The sequence below is a fragment of the Tinamus guttatus genome, unplaced genomic scaffold (assembly GCF_059628265.1).
Source record: "Tinamus guttatus ecotype Peru unplaced genomic scaffold, ASM5962826v1 Tinamus_guttatus_pri_ptg000621l, whole genome shotgun sequence".
Taxonomy (NCBI): domain Eukaryota; kingdom Metazoa; phylum Chordata; class Aves; order Tinamiformes; family Tinamidae; genus Tinamus; species Tinamus guttatus.
Window position 1 is genome coordinate 24,730 of NW_028289155.1, and position 24,051 is coordinate 48,780.

A 24,051-nucleotide genomic window follows, 5' to 3' on the forward strand; every position below is an offset into this window, starting at 1 on the left:
ATTTTCAGTGGCGTATTTATCATAATAATAGTGCTCACCTAACTCAGAAGGACGTTGTGTGGATTCATGAATATTTATATTCATTACTGTTTTGGAGATTACAAGTATTATATTATTTTAATTTTTACATGACTAATTAAGGCAGTATGGGGTTGTAATTGGAGTTACAAGCACAAAACCCATTTATTCAATGTAGCAACTAGACTTAGACAAATAGTAAAAGCAAGTAATAATAATCATCATCATCTGTGTTCTATAAATATTGCTTTCCATTTCATCCATGCTCTAAATACAAAGTTGAGTGATTGAACTGGGTCTTTCTGAGGTCTCTTTTGGTACCATTACCCTCGGATCCTTTGCTCTTCTCTCATCCTTCAGATATTCTTGTGTAATGGGAACGTGGTTTCCTTACCCCAAGCAGAGACCTGGTTCATGAAACAACTGCTCAGTTGTTGCTTAAGCCCCCAGTAGACTTTCAGCTTCTAGCTCAGGCTATCGTCAAGGCCAAAATCAAACTCACAATCTCGTCATCTTAAGCAACAACCTAAGCCCAGCAGCAGTGAGAGTTTCCAAATGATTGGGAGATCTATGGCAACAGATAGGCCAAAAAGAAATACTCAACTTGCCACATAACTATTCAAAAAAAAAAAAAAAAAAAAAAAAAAAGCTGGATTTGCTCCAGTTATGATGATGATTAATTCTTTGCAGTCTTTAGCAGAATAAAAATGTGTTCCTTTAACTGCAAAATAGATAATAATGTCTGTCGTATCCGCCCTAAAAGTTCCTAAGCCCTAATTCCTGTTCAGAAGGCTTCAGCATTTTGGTCCATGTTAATCAGCCTGGGTTTCCTATATGTAATTGCTCTTAACTAGCTCACACACAGTGATGGACTGGTAAATTGCAAGCGACAAACAAATGGCTTTAAGAAGAATCTGGGACTTTTTTTTTTTCTTTACTGCTGCATTACAATGACAGCTATTCATAATAAAGGCAATTAAATAGTCTCTATTTAATCTCTCACCATGTCACTCAAGAAAATCACTTTTCTTCTCATTTTCTTTCCTCTCTTTTATTACCAATTACAGCAACTGCACTATTTAACTCAGACTCCCACAAAAATTTATATGAGCCTATGGGGCTCTGGCTAATTCTTGTTTTTCTAATCCCATCGCTCTCCAAACGACAGATTTGCTACAGTGTTTTTGCAGGTTGCCTGTTGCTATTCCTATTTACGAGATCCCTCCTATGAGACTGTAGAGGTTCAGCAATGTGATTCAAGCCCAAATCCACCCAAGTGTGGCTGGCTCAGATCAGTTCAGCTCAGCCAGGGCCGCAGCACATGGGTCCTGAGGAGCTGGGAAAAAATCCCTACGAGCACAAAGCTTAGGCAGAATATGGTACCTGAGAAATTAAGGCTTGGCAAATATAAGCAGTACAAAGATAAGTATAGAATGAAAACCGACAGCCTGACTAGCTACAATATTCAGACAACAGTCCCACCACTGCCTGCCATGCTTTCTAGGAGAAATGGATTGCAGGAAACACTTTAATTCACCATCCTCTAAGATGATGAAGTCATATAACAGCAAAACACACATTAGTTGCTTCAATATCTTAGCAAAATGTGTGTTTGTCAGTTCAGAGTTATGCTATTCCAATGCTGGTGTCAGTGCCATTTACCAGAACCAACACTGAGCAGAAATTCTTTGCAAATAAATAGAAACATGTTAGAAGTAAAGCTATTACTGGCAGAAAATGACTTTGCAGTGCTTTTCTTAAAATGCTTTACCTCATTGTAATAACACACTATGCTTGTCTATTTTGATTCTTGTTCCAAGTTGGAATTAAAAATAGAGGCTGAATGCATTTTTATCGGAATTCAGATAACTACTAATTCATTTGTTGCATATGAAGACATACACTCATACAAATACAGCACGTGTACTGTATAAAAATAACAGAAGCATATACTCACAAACATTTAAAAGTAAAAATAAAATATAAAGCTAAATTTTTAAGGTAAAAGTTAACATATAGCATTTGCTTTTGACATATATAAACTAAGTACACAACAGTTTCAATAGGTGTAAGGATTTGCAGAATTAGAATTTAAGAAAACATACTCTGCCACGATATTTCCTGAAATTCTCTTTTGACTTTGCAACAAGGACAACTGCCCAGGGTTTGGTTTATCAATTTCTTGCATTGAAGAAAACAGCACAGTTTGACTTTTATCCAAGAACATAGTTTGAAATACAGAAAATGTGAGAAGCTAACAAACATGTGCAATTACTTGTAGCCACGGTCTGCATACAAAGTGGTAAGAAAGCTGAATAAGTAATTTAAAGTTATTGCAACTTTAATAAACTAAAAGCCACAAAACATGGCTCAAGGATACAATATTCAAGAGTGAAACTTATACTCCCTATTAATATGCCTCTTTGGAGAAAAGAAAGAAAAAAAAAGCTTTTTCATAGCCTTTATAAGTAAGTGCAATTCTTTAAGAAAAAGGGGGAGGCCGGTTGTTTGGTTGTACTTCTGAAAAATGTTTCAGGAGTTCTTGCTATTGTAACCTCAAATATGAATACTTGAACAATTTACAATTACTTAGCTAAGTTCTCTTAGACCAAATATGCACCTAGGCACATTTGGAAATCTCTCCAAAGACCAGAATTCCTGTATATTAGCTTGAGTTCTCCTTTCTGGAGCAGCACATGATGTCAAGAAGGGAGCTCCTGGTGCCCTCTGCTTCTCCAGGCATGAATCTTCAGCACCACAAACAGATTTTTTCCCAAAATCCCAGCCCTAAAGCCAAGCAACTGCTTTGGAGTCTGTGAAGAGCCTCCCAGAGACCTGCAAGAACTGAGATGTGTGGAAGAAGCGTGTCCTGCTCATCCCTCTCCGTGCCCTCTCCTCCTCCTCCTTGCCCAAGACAAGCATTTTTCTGCATGTTCAATGTGATGTGTGAGGTGCCAAAGCCCCTGTACCATCCAGCTTTGGCAGTTCTGAGATCGTACAGCTCTATTAGTGGAGAAAGGCTAAGGCTATAGAGGAGATTTTGTTTTCATTATAACTGCTTTTTAGGAATGAAAATTCTTCTCTCATTCCTGGAGGAGTTCAAGAAGTTCTTTTCCCTTAGTGCTCTTCTATCTTGCACCATTCATCTGGGCACAGTGTTGGCACCTGAGCAGCCCAAGTCCAAGCTCTGCTAAAAGAAGTGATTTTTATCAAACACCACTGATGAACAGAGCAAAGTACCTTCAGGGTAAAGGTTGGCTTGCTTGGTGGTAAATAGGCAGTTTTTCCTCATATTTAGATTTAACTTAAAATTTCCTCATACAACTCTGTTTAGAACTCTGATGAGCTTTGGACCAGTGAAATGGCATCAGCAACAATTTCTCAGCAAACATGAATTTCTCCTAAAATTTTTGATACAGTTTTGTTTGACCTTTCTCTAACACCAGCCATGGTTCTCCTGACTTTCTATACTTCTGTGAGTCAGGAATAACTCCAAAGATGACAACAGAGAAATGAAATGGGGAACAGCAGAGTCACAACCTCTACTACCTCAAAGACCAACAAATTTCCCTTGGTTAGTAGCACAAACTAAATTATATGAAAAAAAAAATAAAGAGTCACAGTTGCTAGTAATTGCTAGTAGTTGCTAGTTGCCTTTTGAGGAATCGGTGCAATTATAAATTATAGAAACAAAATGTACGAGACACAATTTAATGAAGTAGTAGTACATAGCCATATTTCAAATATTTTGAGTCATATACCAGCAGAATTTAAAAAGGAAATAAATACTATTCATGCTTAAGAACTTCATCCCATGTTCTCATGTATCTGACTGCTCTTTAGTCACCATTTAAAAATGACTCATTACACTTTTTTAAAGTTTGGTAGAAAAAAATAGTGATAACCTGAAACTTAGTAGTAGCCCAATGGTGATTTCTTGTGGATGATTAATACCCAAACCTCTGAAGAAAAGGATTTATAATGAAAGTGATAGCTCAACCCTAACTGCAGCACTGGGAATGGTAACACCATAATTAATGTATTATTTCAGTTATGGGAGACACTGATAGTTGCTTTTTGTTCTTGCAAAGAAATTTATGGTGCGACTGAAAAAGGCACCATGAAAAAAATTACTCAAAAGAGGAACAGAAATCCTTGTAGCAAAGACATGCCCTTACATTTCTCCTCCCCAAGCCTATAAAACTCTGGCAATGACAGTGTTTCCTCTACAGTGTAATTTATACCTTTCTTCTCTACTAGATGGCAGTATGACATGCTTTCAGAATATCCAAGTGAGAGTTTTCTCTTTTCTTTCATAAGAATCAGTTAATTGAAAATATTGCTTATGCCATAAAAGAAAAAAAAAAAAAAAGGGGGTGAGAGAGAAAAATAGTCCACCACTGCCTGTATATTTTCAATCAAATCTATTTACTTACTGGTTCAACATTAAATGCAAAAAGGGCATATTCCCGGTCAGGTGAAACTTCATATCGAAGAGCTTTTAAGGAGACCTAGGAAAGAAACGAAAAAAGATTATATGTTGATAGGGCTTTTTTTTTTCAGTTTTGAAGGAATTAACATCTAAAAACAACTGTTATGACCATTCTTACAGAGATGAAGAATACTGCCTGACTAAATGTCATCAAAAATAATATGTCACATCTATTTTCAAAAAATAGAAATGGTATGTGGGTGAGAATGTGGTCCCTTAGGAGAAAATATAACTGCATTGTGACCGAGGCCAGGCAGCTATCTAAAAAAATCAGAATTCCCAATATAAATTTACTGAACAGAGGCTAATAGGGCTGCTATGGGCAAGAGGTAGTGGTAGCTCATGATAGATGACAGCTTTCTCATTTATGTCTCCTTCCCCTCTGTCACTGGCCAAAGCACCCAAGATAACTCATAGTCAATACCTGCTAGAGCAAATTATTGATAAAAAAAGATGTCAGTGTCTGTCCCAATTAAGACTGCCTGGAATCCTAGCCCATCTTCCACAGCCATAAAATTTGGAGGATGCTGTGGTGATACAGCTTTCCAGTTCTACCTTGATCTGGACTCTCGAAAAAGCTGCACCAGCTTTTTATTAATAAGAGATTAACAATCTCTTATTAATAAGAGGTTGCAAGGTGTCTCAGATTTGTCAGGAATTATCATTTTCCTGCTCTGCTTGTCATTTGTACAGCGCAGATGTCCCTTCCCCTTTCCACTGTGTTTTAATATACAGTGCCAGCACACACATTATCAAGGTCAAAGAGAGGTCCCACGCCCATGAGAGGTCCTACCCCCACGCCGTTCACCTGATTCCTTTTCAATCTTTTCCTCTCCCCTAACATGTTAGATGGAAGTCATTCAGAGATTACCAAGGAGAAAGGGGGAACCTGGGCTTCAGGGAAATGTACAGCATCAAATAAAGAGAGTCCTCCACAAGGTCAGCGAGACTGTAGGAGATGCATGAGGAATCACATGGGTTATCCAAAGACAGAGGGTATTGAAGAGTGAAAGAGGTTTAGGATGGAGGGGTGCCAGGGGGAATGTGAGAGCCAGCAGTGTCAGCATGAAGACAGATTTTGTTTACTGATATATTAATAACTTGGAGAAAGAACAACATGCCAAGGTAGCAAAAGTTATTCCGACACAGGGCTGGGAAAGATGAAAACAAAAGGCAATGTGTCCAAATGAGGTACAACAGAAGCTCTTAAACGGGGAGTTTTTCCATGAAAATGGAGGTGATGTTCCGCAGAATTATTTATTGAGAGGACAGAGGACCAAGGACCAAACAAGCAGCATGAAAGTAGGACTGTCTTGTAGCGCTGTCCTTTTCTTATAAATGGCAAAAATTAAAAAGGAGGAAAATAAGCAGCGATCTTGAAACAATGCCAAATAGAAGTAGAGTAAATTCAGTAGACCTTAGATTAAAGGAATCCGGTCTATTCCTTTACTCGTAGCATAGTGAGAACTTTCTCCATAGAGAAAAAAATGATCAAAAGATCAAAGAATGATCATTACATAAAACTAGGGAAAAGGGGATCAGCAGGTGCTAATGCAAGCCAGTGGACTATACTGACAAGGAAAAAAAATGTATGAAAACTTCTCCCCGGTCCTGAGTAGACAAGGAGAGACAGTATTCTAAAATTATAGCTAGGGAAAATATATTTTGTGATACTCATCTGCACTGGCCCTACTGGAGAAACATTTCCAGTGAAATGTTAGGTTTACCCTCACCAATGGGTGAGACAGACACTTTAAGCCGTGGACCTTTGGATGACACAAATGTGAAAAAAGCAAAAGAGCAAGGTGGTAAAGAAAGGGGTTATGCTCAGGTAGAAGGGGATTGCTTACATGATGTAGCAAAGCATGAAGGTTAAATGGAAACATACAGCGTTTTAGACTGGGTCCAGTAACAAGAATTCAGCAATGATGTCTTGGTCTCAATAAAAAAAAAAAACTGTGTTCTAATTTTGTACGAATCATAGACTCAGCTTTAATTCAGAATAAAGGCAATGGGAATGTTGTTTTATGGTTTTCTTGTAAATTTACTTTTGTGTTTTGAAATAAGGTCAAGCTCACAAGCAGATCTTGGATCACTAAAATAAGCCATGTTAGCTTTACTCTGCCTTTGTTCTTCTGGAATGATATTATACAACCAGGAATTCTCAAATTAACCAAAACCTTAGGCAGACACTGTGTAAACAACAATTTTGTCAGGACAATGTGATGCATATTTCATTGTTAGGGCAAACATAAGTGTATTTTACTTCAGGAATTAGCTTTTAATAACCTATTCATTTTTACCGGAGATGCTGAACACAGTCTGACATTTAATGTACTAACTTCTGACATAATGCTGCCTTCATCTGCTCTCAAAACTAATGCTACAAAACACTTTCATTATTATAAATACTATTATGCCTCAGCTGTGAATTTATTTTCTTTTAATTCATTTTAATAGCAACCTCCTAACATCTTTCCCAATAATGTCTTGGGGTTTTTCTCACATTAAGCCCACTTCTATTCATCAGCACCATTCATTAACAACATTGAAATTACACTTCAAACACTATGCAAGTGAAATCAGCAAATCTACAGGTTAAAAAAATAAATCTTTACATGGAGAAATGTGGAGAATGGTAAGAGAAGCCCCCAAATTGTAACAGCTGTCTTTCTATTAGCGTACAAAGACTCAAATCAGGTATCTTTCAGTTATATATGATATGTAAGACTTGCTTCAAATATTTATACGGTGCTTTTTGTAGTATGAAAGGATTGACCTTACAGATTAACAAAGAAAATTTGAGTTTAGTTTCACATTATCAGTAGCTGCTTAGCTCATAGTATTACAACCACATGGCATCTGCTTGACAATACAAGAAGTGGAAACCTAAGTCATTTTCTGCTTTACTGATCCAGCTGAAAGAAACTGCGAAATTCTTCTGCTCATCATAGAAAATACTTACAATTTTTTTGTTTTCTATTAATACTGTTGAATTGTTAGTTTCAACATTCCTCAGAATCACAGTGCCATTCTGGTTTCTATAAATGAATTCATGATCTGCAAGGAAGAGAAGAAAAGAACATTAAGGAAATCTGGAATTATCTGTTTATACAGAATCTAGTTATGGGCTTGAACCAAAAGGACATTTGGGAAGATCCCCATTAGGGATCACTTTTTTTTTTTTTTTTAACACAGCCATTACTGTTTTGTTAAAACGACTTCCAGGACAGTCATTAAATAATATCGGTAATATTTGTCACATATTTATTCTGCCACTCTTTCCCAGAACTGAATGCAATAATGTGCCTAGTTTTGAATGTACTTACAAAGATCACTGTCTACCCTCTACAGTAGAAAAGGTAAGGTCAAAAAATGTTCCTTGCACATAAAGATTTTCAAGATTCTTAATCTCTGTGGGAGTTTATTAGGCCAGATGCTTAGAAAGTCTCTCAAAACTGAAGAGAAAAAGTCTCTGAATGTTAAAGGCAGATCATGTTTTAACACAATAGGTTTTTGAACCAAATACTGTACAAATTATCTAACTCTGCCAACAACTTATCCTGCACACTTACCAGAAGCAGAGGTAAGCTAAGAAATTACTATTTTCACATGGAACATGAAAAATCCCTGCTCGTGTTGTGCACTTGGATTGCTGCAGCACATAAGACTTCTGAACAAGGACCCAAGTCCCCCATGGTAGGGGCTGCACTGGCAGAAGACAGTTTCCAGCTTTCAAAGCCCAAAACCTACTGGACTGAAACCCTGAAGTATTTGTATAAACCAGACACCAAATGAGGGGTGAGTGGCAGGTCGGACTCAAGATGAAAAAACATTGCAACAATAAAGGGTTGTCACCTTCACAAATTCACAAACTCAAATTCAAGCCTGATCAGTGTTTACACTACCCCATAGATAAAAGATAAAACTGAAGTCCCGAGCACATTGCCTTTAAAAGGTTCAGCAGCTTTTCTTGATATGAGGTTAGTGTCATTGCCTTTCATAACCTGCTAAATTAAGACCTAAATTCAGCAGATCTTACCTCGCTTCTGCCTCCGGTTTTCGTTAGGGAAACAATTCCTCATTTCCTACTTTCAAGCAGTGCTATGACACTACTGCAGGGTGACTGCCACAGTGAATCCCATAAGTACTGGGGACACGTGAATGATTAAACATAACCCATGGCTTGTTCTGTGATGAGTCAAAGGTGAGTCTAAATTGTTAAGCATTTATACAGATACTGACTTAACTCATTATACCAGGTATAGGTGCCCAGGGTTCATAACCTGCAAAGAAAGCACCAGCTCCAGAGACTCAGTTCTGCCAAAATTTTGTTGTTCAATCCTAACAAGTTCCCTCATTATTTATTATTACTATTATAATATATTTTAAACAGTTGATAATCATTCCCATCACAATCACTAACCATCTCTGCAAAGTGCTTTCGAAGTGCAGAGAAAAAGTTCTTCACTTTGTTTATTATTTTTAATAAAAACACTCATCACCATACATTTCATTGTTTCAGATATAACACTCTCTGTAAAGAGATATTATTTTTTGAGAATAGGAAGAATTCAATTCTTTGAGGTCAAGGTGTTGCTGTACTATGGTTGATGTCCCCCAAATAATAAGGTTTTAGAGACCGAAGATGTGTCCAAGCCACGGCAGCAGCCATTCAGACTCCTGGCCAAAGTTCTCAAAGAATCTCTAGTGTTTCCTCTCTTTCTGTACTTTCTTTTAGTTAGGTCATAAATTTTATAAACATCTTCTCTCATAAATAAAAAATGCAGAATCCTGTTACATTAAAACTTATATTTGAGACCAGAATAATGAAGAGAGCTCCTGTTTGGATTTGACAATATTAAAATGTGTTTATTAGTTCCTCAGAGATGTTGTCCAAGGCCCATGGAATTTTCATAAGCATGCCTGATTATATTCAAGGAAGGATATTGCTCTATATGATTTATCCCTGCATAAACTAAGGTGCTTCAACTTGGAGAAGAACTGATTGAACAGGACTAGAACAGAGTCCCAAAACTCATAAGCATCATCAAGAAGATAAATAATGAATTCTTGTTCCCTGCCTGTCTCCTCTAACATAAATATTAGGAGGCATCAAATGACACCAGCAAATAGCAGGCTCAAAGCAAATCAAAGGGAGTACTTTTTCGAGCAAAAGGTAAACAAACTGTGGAAGTCTCAGTCCCAGACTACAGTGGATGGCAAAACTGTATGTATGTTAAAGAAAAATAAAAGTGGAAGAAAAGCCCAACAAAGTTATGGCTCTTGAAGGGAGACAATCTTCAGAAAGCCCTTCAGCCTCAGATTTCTGGAGACTAAAAGTATATCCTGAATTATTGTCAAGAAAACCTTGCCCACTTTTTAAAGTCTTTCTTCCCTAAGCAATTGCTCTTGTCAGGGCCAGATGCTGGAGCAGATGATCTCTGAGGTCTGATCCAGCACAGATTTATTTGTATTTTCAACTCCCAGCTTCTTCTCCAGATCATGAAGAAATGCTTGTGTGTCGACAACCTATAAGATGTTATAATAAAACATATTAACACTCTCTAAATATCTTGTCCATTTATATCCTTAAACCATTAAGGCTGAAACATCATTTCCTATAAGAAGATCTTACATAATACAACATTTTATTTTCAGGTATTTTGGAAAATAGGAGTAACTGAGCTGAGAGAGAGACTATTACATAATTATCAGCCATTTTGAAACAGATTACTATTTAAATAATGATCCTGGGTTAGCAACAAATAATATTTTCCAGTCACGTACTGAGCTCTGAAGAGGAAAATCTCCTTTTAAATATGGCCAGTAAGGCATTTTAAAACGTTTAAGCCTATCAGAATATTTCCTAATGAAAGTTTTTTCTCAGCTTGAAGTTTAGTACACAGGCAAAGGGGCCTATTAGGGGCCTATTAATTTTTGGTAGCTGTTTCTTGCACGAACTGATTGAGGTTGCATTACTGCTCATAACAGCATTCCTGCTCACCTTTTATTACTCCCTATGCTGTTGCTTGCAATTATCTCAAAAACATAAGACTGATAAGGTATATAATTCCAAGATGATTGCATAAAAGTTGCTCCGCAGCTGGAAGTAGGCAATGAAAGACTTTCCCATTATTTCTTGAAGTGGAACAAGTTTGAAATCAGGTGCTAATCTGTTGTATGTACTTCTGGTATGAATAAGGAAGAACAAAGCAAGCAGTGCTGATTTGTTAGGCCTGTAAATCTGACTATTATATTCAATACAAGCCATCAACACAGAGCCTGAATTAATGAACAGAAAATTGGCCTGCCTAAAAGAAGAACAAATTGATCTGCATTATATTCCAAGGAAAACACAGTGAGATTTTGCTAGTCTGTAAGTCGTATTATCTCAGTCTTCAAAAAAATCAATGAATAATATTCTTGGACTTCTGCTTTGAAATGTGTGATTTGTTCCAGTGAAAGAGCATTTATTTAAATGGGACGTACCTCAATCAAAGACAAAAAGCATTGCAGCAATCTCTGTCTGTAATGAATTCTGTCCAGTGGGCTGATGAGAATTTGCAGTCTGATTTATAGCTGTCACCACAACTGATAAAGGTCACCACTGCATCTCATTTTTTATACCTGCCTTTCTTTGGGGTGAGTGTTCAGTGTAAATGATGCTGAAAATTGTAACTTTCAGGCATAAAGCCATTTATTCCATTATATAATGGATTTCTTCAACAGCAGAGTTCACATACTCAACTCCTCCCCCTCTTTCAACTTCCAGGAAATGGACTGGTTGGTAGAATATATTACACATCTGTTTGTAGACATAGATATGTAGTCACACTTGCAAAAGTGACTGACGACAAAAAGCAATGTTTACTAGAAACAGCTGAACAGCCTTGGTGCTATTCCAAGACCGCAGGGAGGAATGGGAGTCTTGGCAAAAAAGTAAAAAGAAAACCAAAGCAAACTGATAAGCCAAATGTGTGAATGCAGGAAGCCCAAGACAGATGATATATGTGCAGCATCACAGATTCCTAACTTCTCTGTACATATCTTTCTTAAATTCAGGCAGGAAACACACACATTAAAACACAGATCTAGCTACAGGGAGTAGCTTGCAGTTGCTGAGCCACAGATTTGACAGAAGCAGCACATGCACCGGCTTTGCAGCCTGGCAGCTGCCTCCTCTCCTCTCATTTAGGGGGGAACCAGATAAAATTGCTGTGGTTTCTCTTAAGGGCACATTAGGGACTATAAACGGCCACAACTGGCTAGAAATTTTGCATGCTTCCACTTTGAGGCATGCAAGCCGGACAAACCCTTCACAAAGTTCGATCATCAGAAAAAGCATAGGCCTCTGAAAACCTGGCCCCCTTGGTGCTGACATGATGCTGAACTTGAACTGAGAGTCGTAACTCAGGAAAGGGATCATGAGGCCGTCACTGAGAGTCCTCCCGTATCATCCGCTCAAAGTACTGTGGCAATCCAAAAGGCAACAAAAAGCTAGACAAAAAAAACAAAAAGTTTTCAAGAGAGCAAAAGGTCATGCATTGTTTGCCAGGATATAAATCCATAGCACATGCCTTGAGCACTCTGTGTAGTTTTGGGTTCTGTATCAGAGATACAGGAGCAAAAACTCAAATAATTAAAGGAAAGGTGAAACTGTCTTAGGAGGAGAAATGGAAAAGATTGAGACGTGATACCACTGAGGAATACAAAATCATGAGGGTAGCAGATAAGCTGAATGGGGGACTGTTATTTACCATATCCTATAACACTAGAACTAGAACATTGAGGACTTCAGAACTCACTGAAGGTATTAAAAAGGAAAAAAAAAAATTTTTTTTTTTTTTAACACAACAGGCAGTAAGCTGCAAGAATTTGTTGGTGCAGGGAACAGATTTGATGTGAAGGCAGATGCTATCAGCAAGTTCAAAAAGGGAGTGCACAAATTCATGTACAAGAGGTCCTCCAGCAGATACTAAAGGAAAAAGGCAGGGATATACCCTCTGCCATGCCTAAGCCAGTGCTGCTCAGTGATGGACTACCGAAAGGAGAGCAGCTAGTGACGTGGTTAAATACTTCACTGGGCAGGAGGAACACTTGTCTGACCCAACAGAGTGTTTTCTTCATCGTTGTGCTCATGGGATTCTCAAACTAGGCATCAAATGACAACACAGGGGACAAGAAAGTTTGGGACTATTTTCTCTCTTAAGAAGTGAGTTTGACTACTGACAGATGCAAGGAAACCTAAAGTGTTAAGTTCCAGCTACCGGAATGCAAATTTGCATTAATGTCAAGACTCAAGAATTTATAGCTGTAATGCCTCTCTGATGACACGAAGTAAGTATATATTATTAGATGTGAGAGACACTTTTATAAGATAATTGGTAAGGATGGTATGCATTTGGGGAGAATTTTCATTATTTGCTAGAGATTATGGAAAGTAGAAACCAGAACTATGTGATAAAAGATACGAAGGAATAAGAATTCAAAGCCAGCTCTAAAAAAAAATTTAATGAAATTGAAAATTTCTATCAGTTTAACAAGCAGGGAATGAAAATCAGAAAAGTAAAATTCACATGCAGCAGGTTAGGAATAAGATTTAGTGAAAAAGAATGAAGCAATAGCAAGATTGTTAGGACAGCACCAGTCACTAAGAGCTATAGACTTAAATGAAAAAGCAACATCTCGACTCCTGTAGTTTCAGCTCCACAGGCACGAAAGATAATTGAATGAGCCTAAGTCTGATGAAAGGCAGCATCAGGGGAATTATTGTTCTCAATCCCTAAGATTAAGGGAGATTGTCAAATAAAGGAAATTCAAGTTCAGAACAATTTCAGATAAATGAGTCTCTGGATAAAAATGTGACAGCAAGACTAGCAAACAAATTACCTTGTGTCGACAGAGCAGACTGCAGAAGGCCCTACTGGAGCGAGTTGACATGGTGCTTCCACACATCGCACAGGCAATGCACATGGCTCTGATTTAGCTGTTCACTGTCATATCTAATATCACAGGACCACTGCAAGAGGTGGCCCAAAAGAGCAAATTCTGCTGCCCACCTGTAGGGATGCTAGGCCTCCCTTCTGTCATTACCCATGGCAGCTGGCAGGCAGTTAGCATCCGACCAACTAACTGGAAGGTCAGGAGCTCGGAAGGGTCCTCTGAGCTTTATGTAAAGTGAAAATACCGTCTCCTATTCAATTGAAGGCAATTACTGGAGCTGGAAATGAGTCAAGAGAAAGATGTTATCATCCCATCTCTTCCAAAAAAGTTATCGTGGGAGCTTTAATGACTCAAAGCAGTCAGGACTTCAGGATTTTATCTTACATCTGAAAGAAAGCTCTTCCACGAGTGTTTCATACCCCTGACCACCATGCAGGGAGCTCAGTGTTGGGACAAACAGCAGTTTCCATTTGCTCAAACACTGACAGCAATTCCTGAGCTGGCTGAGGGTTTCTTGGAGTCCTCCCAGGGAAGTATCGATTGGACATTACTAGTTAGCATTTACAGTCTAACAAGATAACAGGAAGGAAGGTTACAAGTGTAGGACAGATGGTATTTCAAACAGAAAAGATTGGCCAAGGCCAGTACTACAACCATATTCGTTTGGAAAAACACATGACTGTGGGAACTGGATTTAAAATTAAAACGAAAACAAAACCTTCTGCTTATTTGGTCTGTAGACAAATTTCCTGAGGGGCCAGGTGAGCACCAGCCTGGTAGATGGTAGCCAGAGATAGCGAAAGGAGCAGGTCTGCTCCTTGCAAGGTCTTGGACAACTCGCCAAACTCATTCCCAGGACATGCACACCCAAGCTGAGAGAGGGGTCTGCCCGGAGAAAACAAACCTGGGATATTGCACAGTAAAGAAAAGTACCGGCTGCAGTGATTACAGCCTTTGGGGAGGATGGGCCCTGTTGTAAGGAAGCCAATTTATCCTGAATTGCAGTGTTTAACTGTTAGAATAGCACCCGAACCCCGCTTGGCACCAAAACCGCTGCGCGCTCGGCTGCTACTGGCCATGTTCGCGACAGCTCCCAGGACTGCTGAGCAAAGCAGCAGCTTTGTACATTAAAACCAGGTGTCTAAACAACTCCCCTTAACATCCTATTGTAACACATAGGGAATTTAAATTGTGGAGAACTTGGCATTTCTAGTCAAAAAGAGCTCTGAGTGACAAGGAAGAGCAAATGGGATAAGATAAAGATGCGCTGCATGGGGCCCAGATGGTTAAAGAGCCCTTAATGCTGAAAGAGATCGCACAACCACAGCATTACTGTCTTCAGAGGCTAATTTTGAGACAGAGAGCCTCAGGTCTTGGGAAATAATGAAAGCAATGAGGTAAACCACAGAAAAGGGTAAATTAACCAGAGAAAAGTAAAACTGACAGAAAAAAACAATCAAAGATTAACAAAATGTATCAGATAGGATGAAAAAGATTGACTATGATATGAGGGGGAACAAGGGAGAAGAAGGACAAGTCCAGGTAGGTTCAGATAAATGCTATTTTTATTTTGCTTTAATGAAAGGGGAAATGTAATCTTATTTATTAAGCCTGCAGGATTATTTACTCACTTAGGACAGTATCTGCTTTATTGAAGCCAAGAGCATTTGCATAGTAATGAGAACAGGCCCTCTCAAACCTGTGTTCCCTGGGGCAGGTGTGTTGTATTCCTCAGGACAGCATGGGCAGTAATTGGTCAATGGATGCTAAGACCATGCATAGTCCCTAAGTGCTGTAAAACTTAACTGTGGAGAATATAATAAAAATAAAATCAGATTCAAGGCCAGACAGATTCAATCCCCAAATCAAGTTGCACTTTTAATATTATGATCTTCTGTTCTTTCAAGACTTACTGCAATGCATCTCTTTGATATTTATTTCATGTACTCATAAACAATTGAATGTGAAATTCAGTACCCAAAGCACAAGCCAGGCCTGTTTTGGTACCGAGCTGTTTCCCAGGAAAAAGAGGCAGAAGAGGCTTTGCATTCCCCATCCCCTGGTGTTGCAGTAAACTGATGCTGGAATAATGGAGAGAGAGGGAGAGAGTGAGGAGAAGAAGGTGAGTTTGGAGAAAGGCAATGAAATATGGATTCGGAGCGAAGGATCTGAAGCTACCTTCATTCTGTCCATGTGCCAGGGAGAGCTTCTCCTTAAGCTTCATCCTATAGAATAGGGCATCTATCAGCCATCAGCTCCCCCACTGCAGCTCTTTGCCTTAAATCTGCTTCCCTCACCACCAATTCTTGCTATTTCTGCGTTACTGATCTGCAGTGCAGAAATCAGCAACAGTCTCTTATACTGCCTGAGACTGAGGCAAGGAAGCAACAGGGGACAGAGAGCAGCTTGCTTTTAACAACATCACTTTAATTCCAGGAGACAACTGAAATCCCCTTTTTATCGTTCTTGCATTATGGGTCATTAGCCTTCTACTGCTTCTATCTTTTATTTATTTAGTTAGTTATTTTACACGAGAAGCTGAAAGGAAAACCTTTTATAAATAGGTGATTTAGAATAATGCAGCTAAATGCTGTATAATGTATTGGTGGCTGTGCTTTACTACGTTAGAAGTAGTTTTAATTGTTCCTTGCTTAAAAGCAGATTGTACTTGGTGCACCCATGCAGTGCTTTTACAGCCATACCAGCAAAATAAAACACACCCGTAGCTCAGGAAAAAACCCTTAGCAGTATGCAAGTCTAACTTACAAATTAGCTTGCCAAAAGCTCTATGAAGGCTGGGTCCTGGGAAAACTCATAATTGTAAAAATCAGTAATATTATTCTGTTCCTCTTTTTGTCTTGTCTAATCCAGAGTTTTCAAGATCAAAACTAAAAAAAAAAAAAAAAATTTCTGCCTTGCTAAGAGGTCTCAGTCCCATGACTGAAATCCAGGCTGCCCACGCCTATGAAAGCTTAGTTCCAAATCTGAAACCAGAAATAATTCTACTGCTGCCCCTCATTCGCTAGACTGAAGTCTGCTTCAAAGAGCCCTAATGTGAGAGCTCGACAGGCTCAGACCATGCTGCAGTGGCACAGGCACAAGAAGCTGAAGTCCCTGTGAGAAACAGGGAACTCATTTCTACTTCAAATAACTCCTCTTCCCTGCATCTCTCTGCTTTTATAACACACATAGCAGGGGGAAAAATGCAGGAGACTGCAATTAGGAGAGAGATGAACAAGAAATCCTCAAAGGTGAATCCATTTCGACTCCATCCTGCTGCCTTTCTGAAAGCCCTATATATTTCTTGTTACAAAAAACTCTTCAGTAGGAGGAGTTATTCCTCAATAATCATTACTTTGTTGTTGTTGTTATTTTTTGTCGTTATTTTTTGTTTTCCTGTTACAGCCCCAGCTCGACAAAGGTAGCCATTGGGCCAGGTAAAACTGAGCCCTACATAGACATCCTTCTTCCCTTCCAAAATCGCCAGGTCTTCTCTGTCTCATCTGGTCTGGCTTCACACAGGGGAGCATGAGTGCTGCACATAAAAGTAATAATCCACTTGACACCCGAGAAGAAAAGGAATCCATGAATAAATTCTCATTCAAATATGACCCTGTGGCTTGCCTCCTTAATCCCTCTGTGCGTTTCCTCATCTCTTGCTCTTTGCCCTTAACCAAATTCCACTTGTTAGTGGCTGTGACAAAGAACACCTAAAGAAGTTATTTTCCTTTTCATTACTGTCGCCATGAACAGAGAACCGATGTTTCAGGACACGCTGCATCAGGGCTGTGCACATCAACAAGCAAAGCAGACAGTGTCTATCGTGCTGGCTAAGCTTCACCTTTGCATGCAGCACTTCATGATCCCTTTTATACTAACTAATCACTCCGGATGTGCCTATGGTACTGCCTATGACTACGCTGAGCCTCAGTTGTAAAAGAAGTGTGAAAAAGATGTAGTCATCACTGAAGCTCAAAGCCTTGGAATGTGCAAGACCAATAAGATATCAAACGCAACAACATCCTACACATTTCTGCTACTGGCTTGTGGTTTCTGGTTTTGGACTAGTCACAAGAGGGCACTGCTCTACAGAATCTATGGAAACGTGTTCAACACATGCAAAGACCTATTAATAAATAATTGAAAGTGTTTGCAGGTAGAGGACCTAGCAATGAAAGACACTTGAGAGGGTACAGAGATTCACTGTAACCAAATGCAAGGGGATGGCTACTGGGAGGAACAAGCTGCAATTATGCATGCAAGCTAATGAGTTTTAAATTAACAGCAAATGAGAGAATGAAAAAATTTGCATCAGATAAGGATATATTTTTCCCTTGAAGTCTCAAAGCTCTTTGCCTACACTGACCAGGCCGGCTCCCACAGGAAACCCCATAACAAATCAGCGAGGTGATTAACTGAATTTCTGCTAACACCAGGCAGTGTCAGTCCAGAAGAGCAGCATCAGCTTCTGCAGAGCCTGATTAGCTCCATGCTGCAGGTAGCAAGCTCCTTGTGGGGGCTCTACCAAAGGAATGACTGCTCCAGTTTGAATCCTCACCAACATTTCATCCAAAAAACCTTCTCAAGGGGTTCCCTGGGCCAAAAACATTCAGCTGACAGCTTTGTAACTATAGAACACCCCTTGATCTTATTCAAACAAAGGAATGTGACTTAATATATTTTGTTATTTTCTATATCCTTACACCACCTCTTTATCACCTCAGCCATTAATTTTTTTTTTCTTTTTATGGTGCCTCTCCATGCTTCTGCCATGGAGAAGCAGAGAGGCAGAGAAACAAGGTCCTTCTCTGGACCTTTCCTTTTCCCACTGCAATCTCTTTCTTTTGATGGACCAACCAAAGTTCACTGTAGTGATCAAGGTGATGGTGAAGAGTCCTTCAAACTGGGTAAAAACATACTATTTTTAGTATTGTTTTCTCCTCAATATAACCAATATTGTTTCCCTTAAAACAAATTGATGGCAACAGAGCACTGATCATTATGTTCTCCCTTTCCTGCTCTAAAGGAAATAAATAAATAAATAAACCCACCAGATACAAAATATAGAATTCTAACAAATCCTCTCCTGTCTTCCATACTCAGATCTATCCTGGCTTGATAATATGGCTGTGTTGGGCATGCTGTGTCCATCGAGATAGAAACAAAAAAAAAAAAAAAGGCAGGAAAAAGATAATATGATAATTACTGGAATAAAATTCTACTTGTATAAATATCCTTTTCTGAGGAATGCAAAAATAGAAAAAGAAATAATAAATAAAGAATAAAGGTCAACAGTTTACTGCATTTTTCTGGGTTTAAGGCCATATCTTGTGTAGACTCCTGACTTCAGTTTCAGCTAAATGCTAAATGCAAAAGGTGACAGAAAATTCTCACAACTGTTACCCCGAAATAAAATCTAGAAGAAGGAAAATACTGAATGTATGGAATAAATACACATAAGACACACATTGTAATAAGAAAAAGGCTGGGGAAATGTAAGAATGCTCCCGTTGGGAAGAAGAGTAAGGAAAGAAAGGATACTTCCAAATTATTAATAAGCATCTTAGCTTATGAATAATCCTTCCAGGAAATGCATCTTGTAGAATAAGTCAGTCCATGAATTGAAGTAATAAGAATAAACACAGTGAAAATATCTTTGTATTACCTGGCTTACACACATTAGCCCTCTTAGCTAATGGTGCAGAGGAGAAGGTCTCAGTCCATCTGGCCCTGGTTTCTCCTGATCCTGCCAACTGGATGACCAACATGTGCCAGCTGTGGTAGCAGCTTCTCCATGTGGACCCTTGTTCACTAGGACATGGGAAAACTGACTTCCAATTGGGGAATGAGTATTTACTGGGGTGATAATAGATGAGACTATTGGATATAAATACTTTCTGGAACCCTTGACCAACAGAATTCATGAATGTTTTGTCAAAGTTTTGCAGATACTTCTCAATCCACCTGGAGGTACCACTACAGTCAGATATTCCTACAGCAAGAACAACATTTCTGGGTAACATGTGGACTGACTTATTTGGTATACATGACCACGCAGACGATGACATGGACATCCCAACGTCTCCTGGAAATGCAGAATTTATCAACCTTGCAAAGTATTGTTCACTTTTACATGTGCTTTTACAAGCATTAAGTCCAGTGCATGCCAAAAAGCCATGATATAAATGATGGTAAAATTAAATAAATAAAATATAAATAAAATTATACAAATCCATTTTTTATTGCAGATTTGCTTTTATGCTGAAACCTTTTTCACATTGTAATGTTAATATTCTTTGGGACTGATTGTCTCAATTTTGTGCATTATTAAAAGCTGAAAGATTTAAAAATCAAGATTATGGCTTCAGAAGAACCGGTTATTGTTTAAATATATTTTCTAATCAAATAAAACATTATTTTTGTTTCATTCACATTCTAGAACTAAATAAGTTCTTATTTTTGAGAACTAAATACTTTTAGACTTTATTTAACTTTTTTTTTTTGAATTAAAGGAAGCATTCTTGTAAAACACCTGGCCCCAGAGACCTGTACTTTAGGTGTAGCAAAGTAAAAATTGGAGGTTACCCCAAGATGGTGGCACTGTGAAGGCCCTGCCTGGCCACGCAGCTTCTGCTTGCTTGTTCAGAAATCTTTCTCACCAACTATCCAGTATTATAGACATTTTTTCTCCACTGCCTTTTTCCTTGCATGTTTCTTTTCTTCTTTCGTTTCTTTACACTTGCTATGTTACCTTGAGTTCTTTTCCTGATAAGCTGGAAGCTATAAGCCTTTTTTTTTTTTTTTAAAGAGGTGTTATACTGCTTAGTTCAGGGATTATTTTGCAGCATGTATGGCAACTTCTGCTTCACAATCACTTGCAAAGTCACCTTTTCTACCAGAGATATGCAGATTTTACTCCAATGCAGTGCAAAATCTACTTTCTCTTTGGGATCAATCAAATTACATTTATGAATACATTTGCCTTAAAACATCATGAAACCCAAGTCATTTGAACACATTTAAGAAGCCAAGCCCTTGATGCTTCTATTTTAGACACCTACATGTGTGCAGTTCTGACCCCCTCCTCTCAAATATGATAAGTTTGGTATAAAAATACAAAAAGATATTAAAGAAATCTTCAAGAAAGGATAAGGATGGGCCAAGGTATTGGTCCGTGTCCACTGTGAGGAACAACTGAATGTGGGAATATATTGGAGGTGTTTCAAAACCATGAGCAGCAGGAGAAAGGTGGTTGGGGGTTACCATATATTCCAGCACCAGAACTAAAAACCATCCAGCAAAGCAAGTGGGATCAACACTGAAGTGAACAGCAGCAACTAGTCCTTCACACAACAGGTACCAAGCCTGTCCTTAAGAAAGGACACTTTGGATGCAAGACATTTATGCAGACTCAAGGATATTACAGAAGTAACTTGGAAGACAAATATATTTTCGGCTACTAAATAATCAAACCTCAAGAGGATCAAGAAAAAGAAGCAGGAAGCTGGAACAGTTGGGGGATGATCTCACGCACTCGCCCCTTCCCCTGCTTGCACTTACCACCACCTCAGAAACAGAACATCCAGAAGGGCAAAGCTTTGGTCTCTTCTGCTTTTAACTGATTTTTCATTGATAAGAGATTTGTATAGATGCATTTTAAAGTAGTTCTTTTGATAAGCAATAATCATTTCATTCTAAATTTCAGTTAATTAGTTATGGAAGTCTGTTACCACTTCTACAAAAAGAAAAAAAATCTGCTTCTAATATGTTCAATCACTGAACATGGCCAGGAGATCCAAACTCACAAGAGATTTTCCTTGTTAGATAAGTAAATCTTTGCCTGCTAAATTTTCAATTACAAGTATCTGATACAAAGTTTAATCACCAGACACACAATATTTCCATCTCTAAATTAAGAAATTGCTGTATCTCTGCATATATTTATTTAATGTTCATTAGCAGAGAGCACGTGGAAGAATACACACTGCTCTAATTACCCGTGGTGAGCACTCCATGCTGCACAAATGGCTACGAGCAGCGGAGCAGGCTCTGTGACAGTGACAGAGGGAGGAAAATGCACTTTGTGCTGAGCCACAGTCTTCAGAAAGGAATCGGATTGGGGTGGGACAGTGTGGAAAAGTGAAACTCTTTCTGCCTAGGGAAGCAAAAATAAGCCCATTACAAATGCAGATTTCCTCCAAATAAGAAGGCATCTAAAGGCTGACAACGAGCAAGCCTAAAGACATAATCTGTCCTGGAAAACCCAGCCGGAGGTCCCAGCAGGATGTAGGCATAACCTGTAATTATGCACTTCATTTCCTCTCTCGGCTTTTTCCTACATGTTCGCTTTCCCAGATCTTTCCCACCCTTAGTCCAGTCTTCCTTGTTCTGCTCCCTCCTCTCTCCCTTCAGTGCTACGTGGCCCTGAAGAGGCAAAGGAAACAACTTTAAGTACAAGTTCAACCATCCAGGCTGCAATGACCACCACCCTTTCAAAGGCACATTAAGGACAATTTCTGGGACACCAGGGCCACTTTTGGTACCGGTTCACTTGACAGATGGGGGCAGTTGGCAGCTCAAGTTACTAACTTTGCAAGGGTAAACGGGTAAATGCATCTATGAGTTGTACATAGATGCAACTCATACTCATTGCACGACTACATGCAATCCGGGTTTTTACCCAACAGACAGACAGAAAGTCTTCTACTCCTCCCCCTTGCTATCCTGTAAAACTAGTGCAACTACACTGACTCTGAAAGCAGCTGGGTTTGATTTCAAATCAGTACAAAAAAAGAAGAAAAACTAGATCCTTTCCAACCTGGATTCCGATTTTTAAGCACGGAGGCAGAACAGGTGTGTGTGCTTCTTTTCCTAACAGTAGAAATAACCACTGATGTGAGCTGCACCTTCAAAAGCCACCCACAGAGGCAGTAGCCTCCTATGGCAGAGTTTCCCCTTTTCAGCCCTGCTCTTCTCTCTCTCTCTCTCTCTTTTTTTTTTTTTTTTTTTAATAAAAAGATCCTCCTCTGGGAATTGGGTGCAATTCTCTCTGCCCAGAATGGCAAAGGGACCCAGCACTGATTTCAGCAGCTTTGCACTAGTCCCTAGTCATGAACCTGGACCCTCTTGGACGTGCTGGACCACGTCGCATGAAGCCTGGAGATGTTGCTGTGCGCTGGGTGCAGCAGGAAGGATGAACATGGGGAGGAACGACAGGGACAGCTTCCACTAAATTTTCATGGCTTCTGACCTCAAATCTGCAAACAAACTTAATGTGCAAAAGGGCTTCCATACCTGTTACTGCTTCAAATTATTCCCAGATAGCTGGCAGGTACTTTTGCAGCAGGAGGCACTGTCTCATTTTTGGATTACTTGGAGAGAAAAGCACTAACTTTAGTGGAGCTGGGCTTGAAAGTGAAATGGGGAATCTGTTTTCACTAAGGGCTATAAAAAGTATTGGAAACCTGCTTGCTGTTCCAACATGTTACCATCAGATTGCCTGTGGGGAGGAAGTATATCCTGTCTGCTCTCTCTTAAAAATCAATGAGAATGGAATTAGTTAGTTACCCGGGACTGGTGTTGGTAGAACTATCGCTAGAACCAGAGTGACTTTCCAGGCCATATCCTTCCCCTTCCAGTCCTCTTTGATTCATTAACTCTTCCCCACAAAATCCCCCAAGCAATTGCATATATTTTCCAGCCCTTAGTGTTGGGCAATTCAGTCACTTCTCACACCACTTTCCTGATCTCCAGGCTCCCTGTCAACCCCTCTTCACAGCTCCAGCCCTGCGTAGGCTCCTCGAGCCTCCTTTCACACCACAGTTTTGTGGATGCCAGGCACTCCCGGGTTCCTGGCCTCATCCCACCAGTGACTCCGCAGCCTCTTCCTTCTCACACCACCCAGCAGGGCTCCTCCAAAGCCCTCCTCGTGGCTCCCTTCCATCTCACCTTCCAAAGGTGACCTCCACAACACCATTCCTGCCCTCAGACTGGACTCTTCACTCAACCTGGTGCTATGCAGTGATGTAGAGTCAATGCAAAGGAATTACACTGAATGTCAGGGGACACATTTTGGGGTATTTAGAGCTATGTTTTGGTACCTCAGTAGGGCATTTGATTCAGAGCTGCTGAGATTCTACTGACATCAAGAAGAAGGGTAAGTGTTCAGAAAGCTTTGGAGAAAGTAGGTCACCAATGGAGGTTCCTAAATATACATTTAGGTGCATGAAAATCTTGACCTTCTCAACTGTAAAAGATTGTCTGTCTTTACTATTGCAGCCCAGACTCATTCCTTAACTCTGCTATTACTCCTTTCTTACAGTCTTTGTTTGCTGTATTCTAATTTAAATCTATTTAAATCCTCTAATGTAAGTATTGCAGCATCAAGAATATTTTTTTGGAAGAAGATGTTTCACTACTTGCACAAATGAATATTATAGTATCAGAATTAAACATGACAGTAAATGTGCTTGTCACGAAAGCCACCTAAACCTAGAAAAAGCAGAAGTGAGGCCATGATACTCCTCCTCATCCAGTGGCTGCGTGGTGGCACTCACAGAGCAGTGCTTGTAAATGTGTTTGTTTGTTGTGACATC

The 24,051-nt window shown here is 39.3% G+C and overlaps 1 protein-coding gene across 1 annotated transcript in view; it reads right to left on the reverse strand.

Annotated features, from left to right (window-relative positions):
- Positions 1 to 24,051, reverse strand: part of LOC148592297 (A-type potassium channel modulatory protein DPP6-like) — a 127,510-nt gene that overhangs the window by 13,044 nt on the left and 90,415 nt on the right. Inside the window, exons 4-5 of the mRNA XM_088535248.1 lie at positions 7,476 to 7,570; positions 4,455 to 4,529 (exon numbers count right to left, since the gene is read on the reverse strand). Coding sequence (XP_088391374.1) covers positions 4,455 to 4,529; positions 7,476 to 7,570 — 170 coding nt within the window. The remainder of the gene's footprint in view (positions 1 to 4,454; positions 4,530 to 7,475; positions 7,571 to 24,051) is intronic.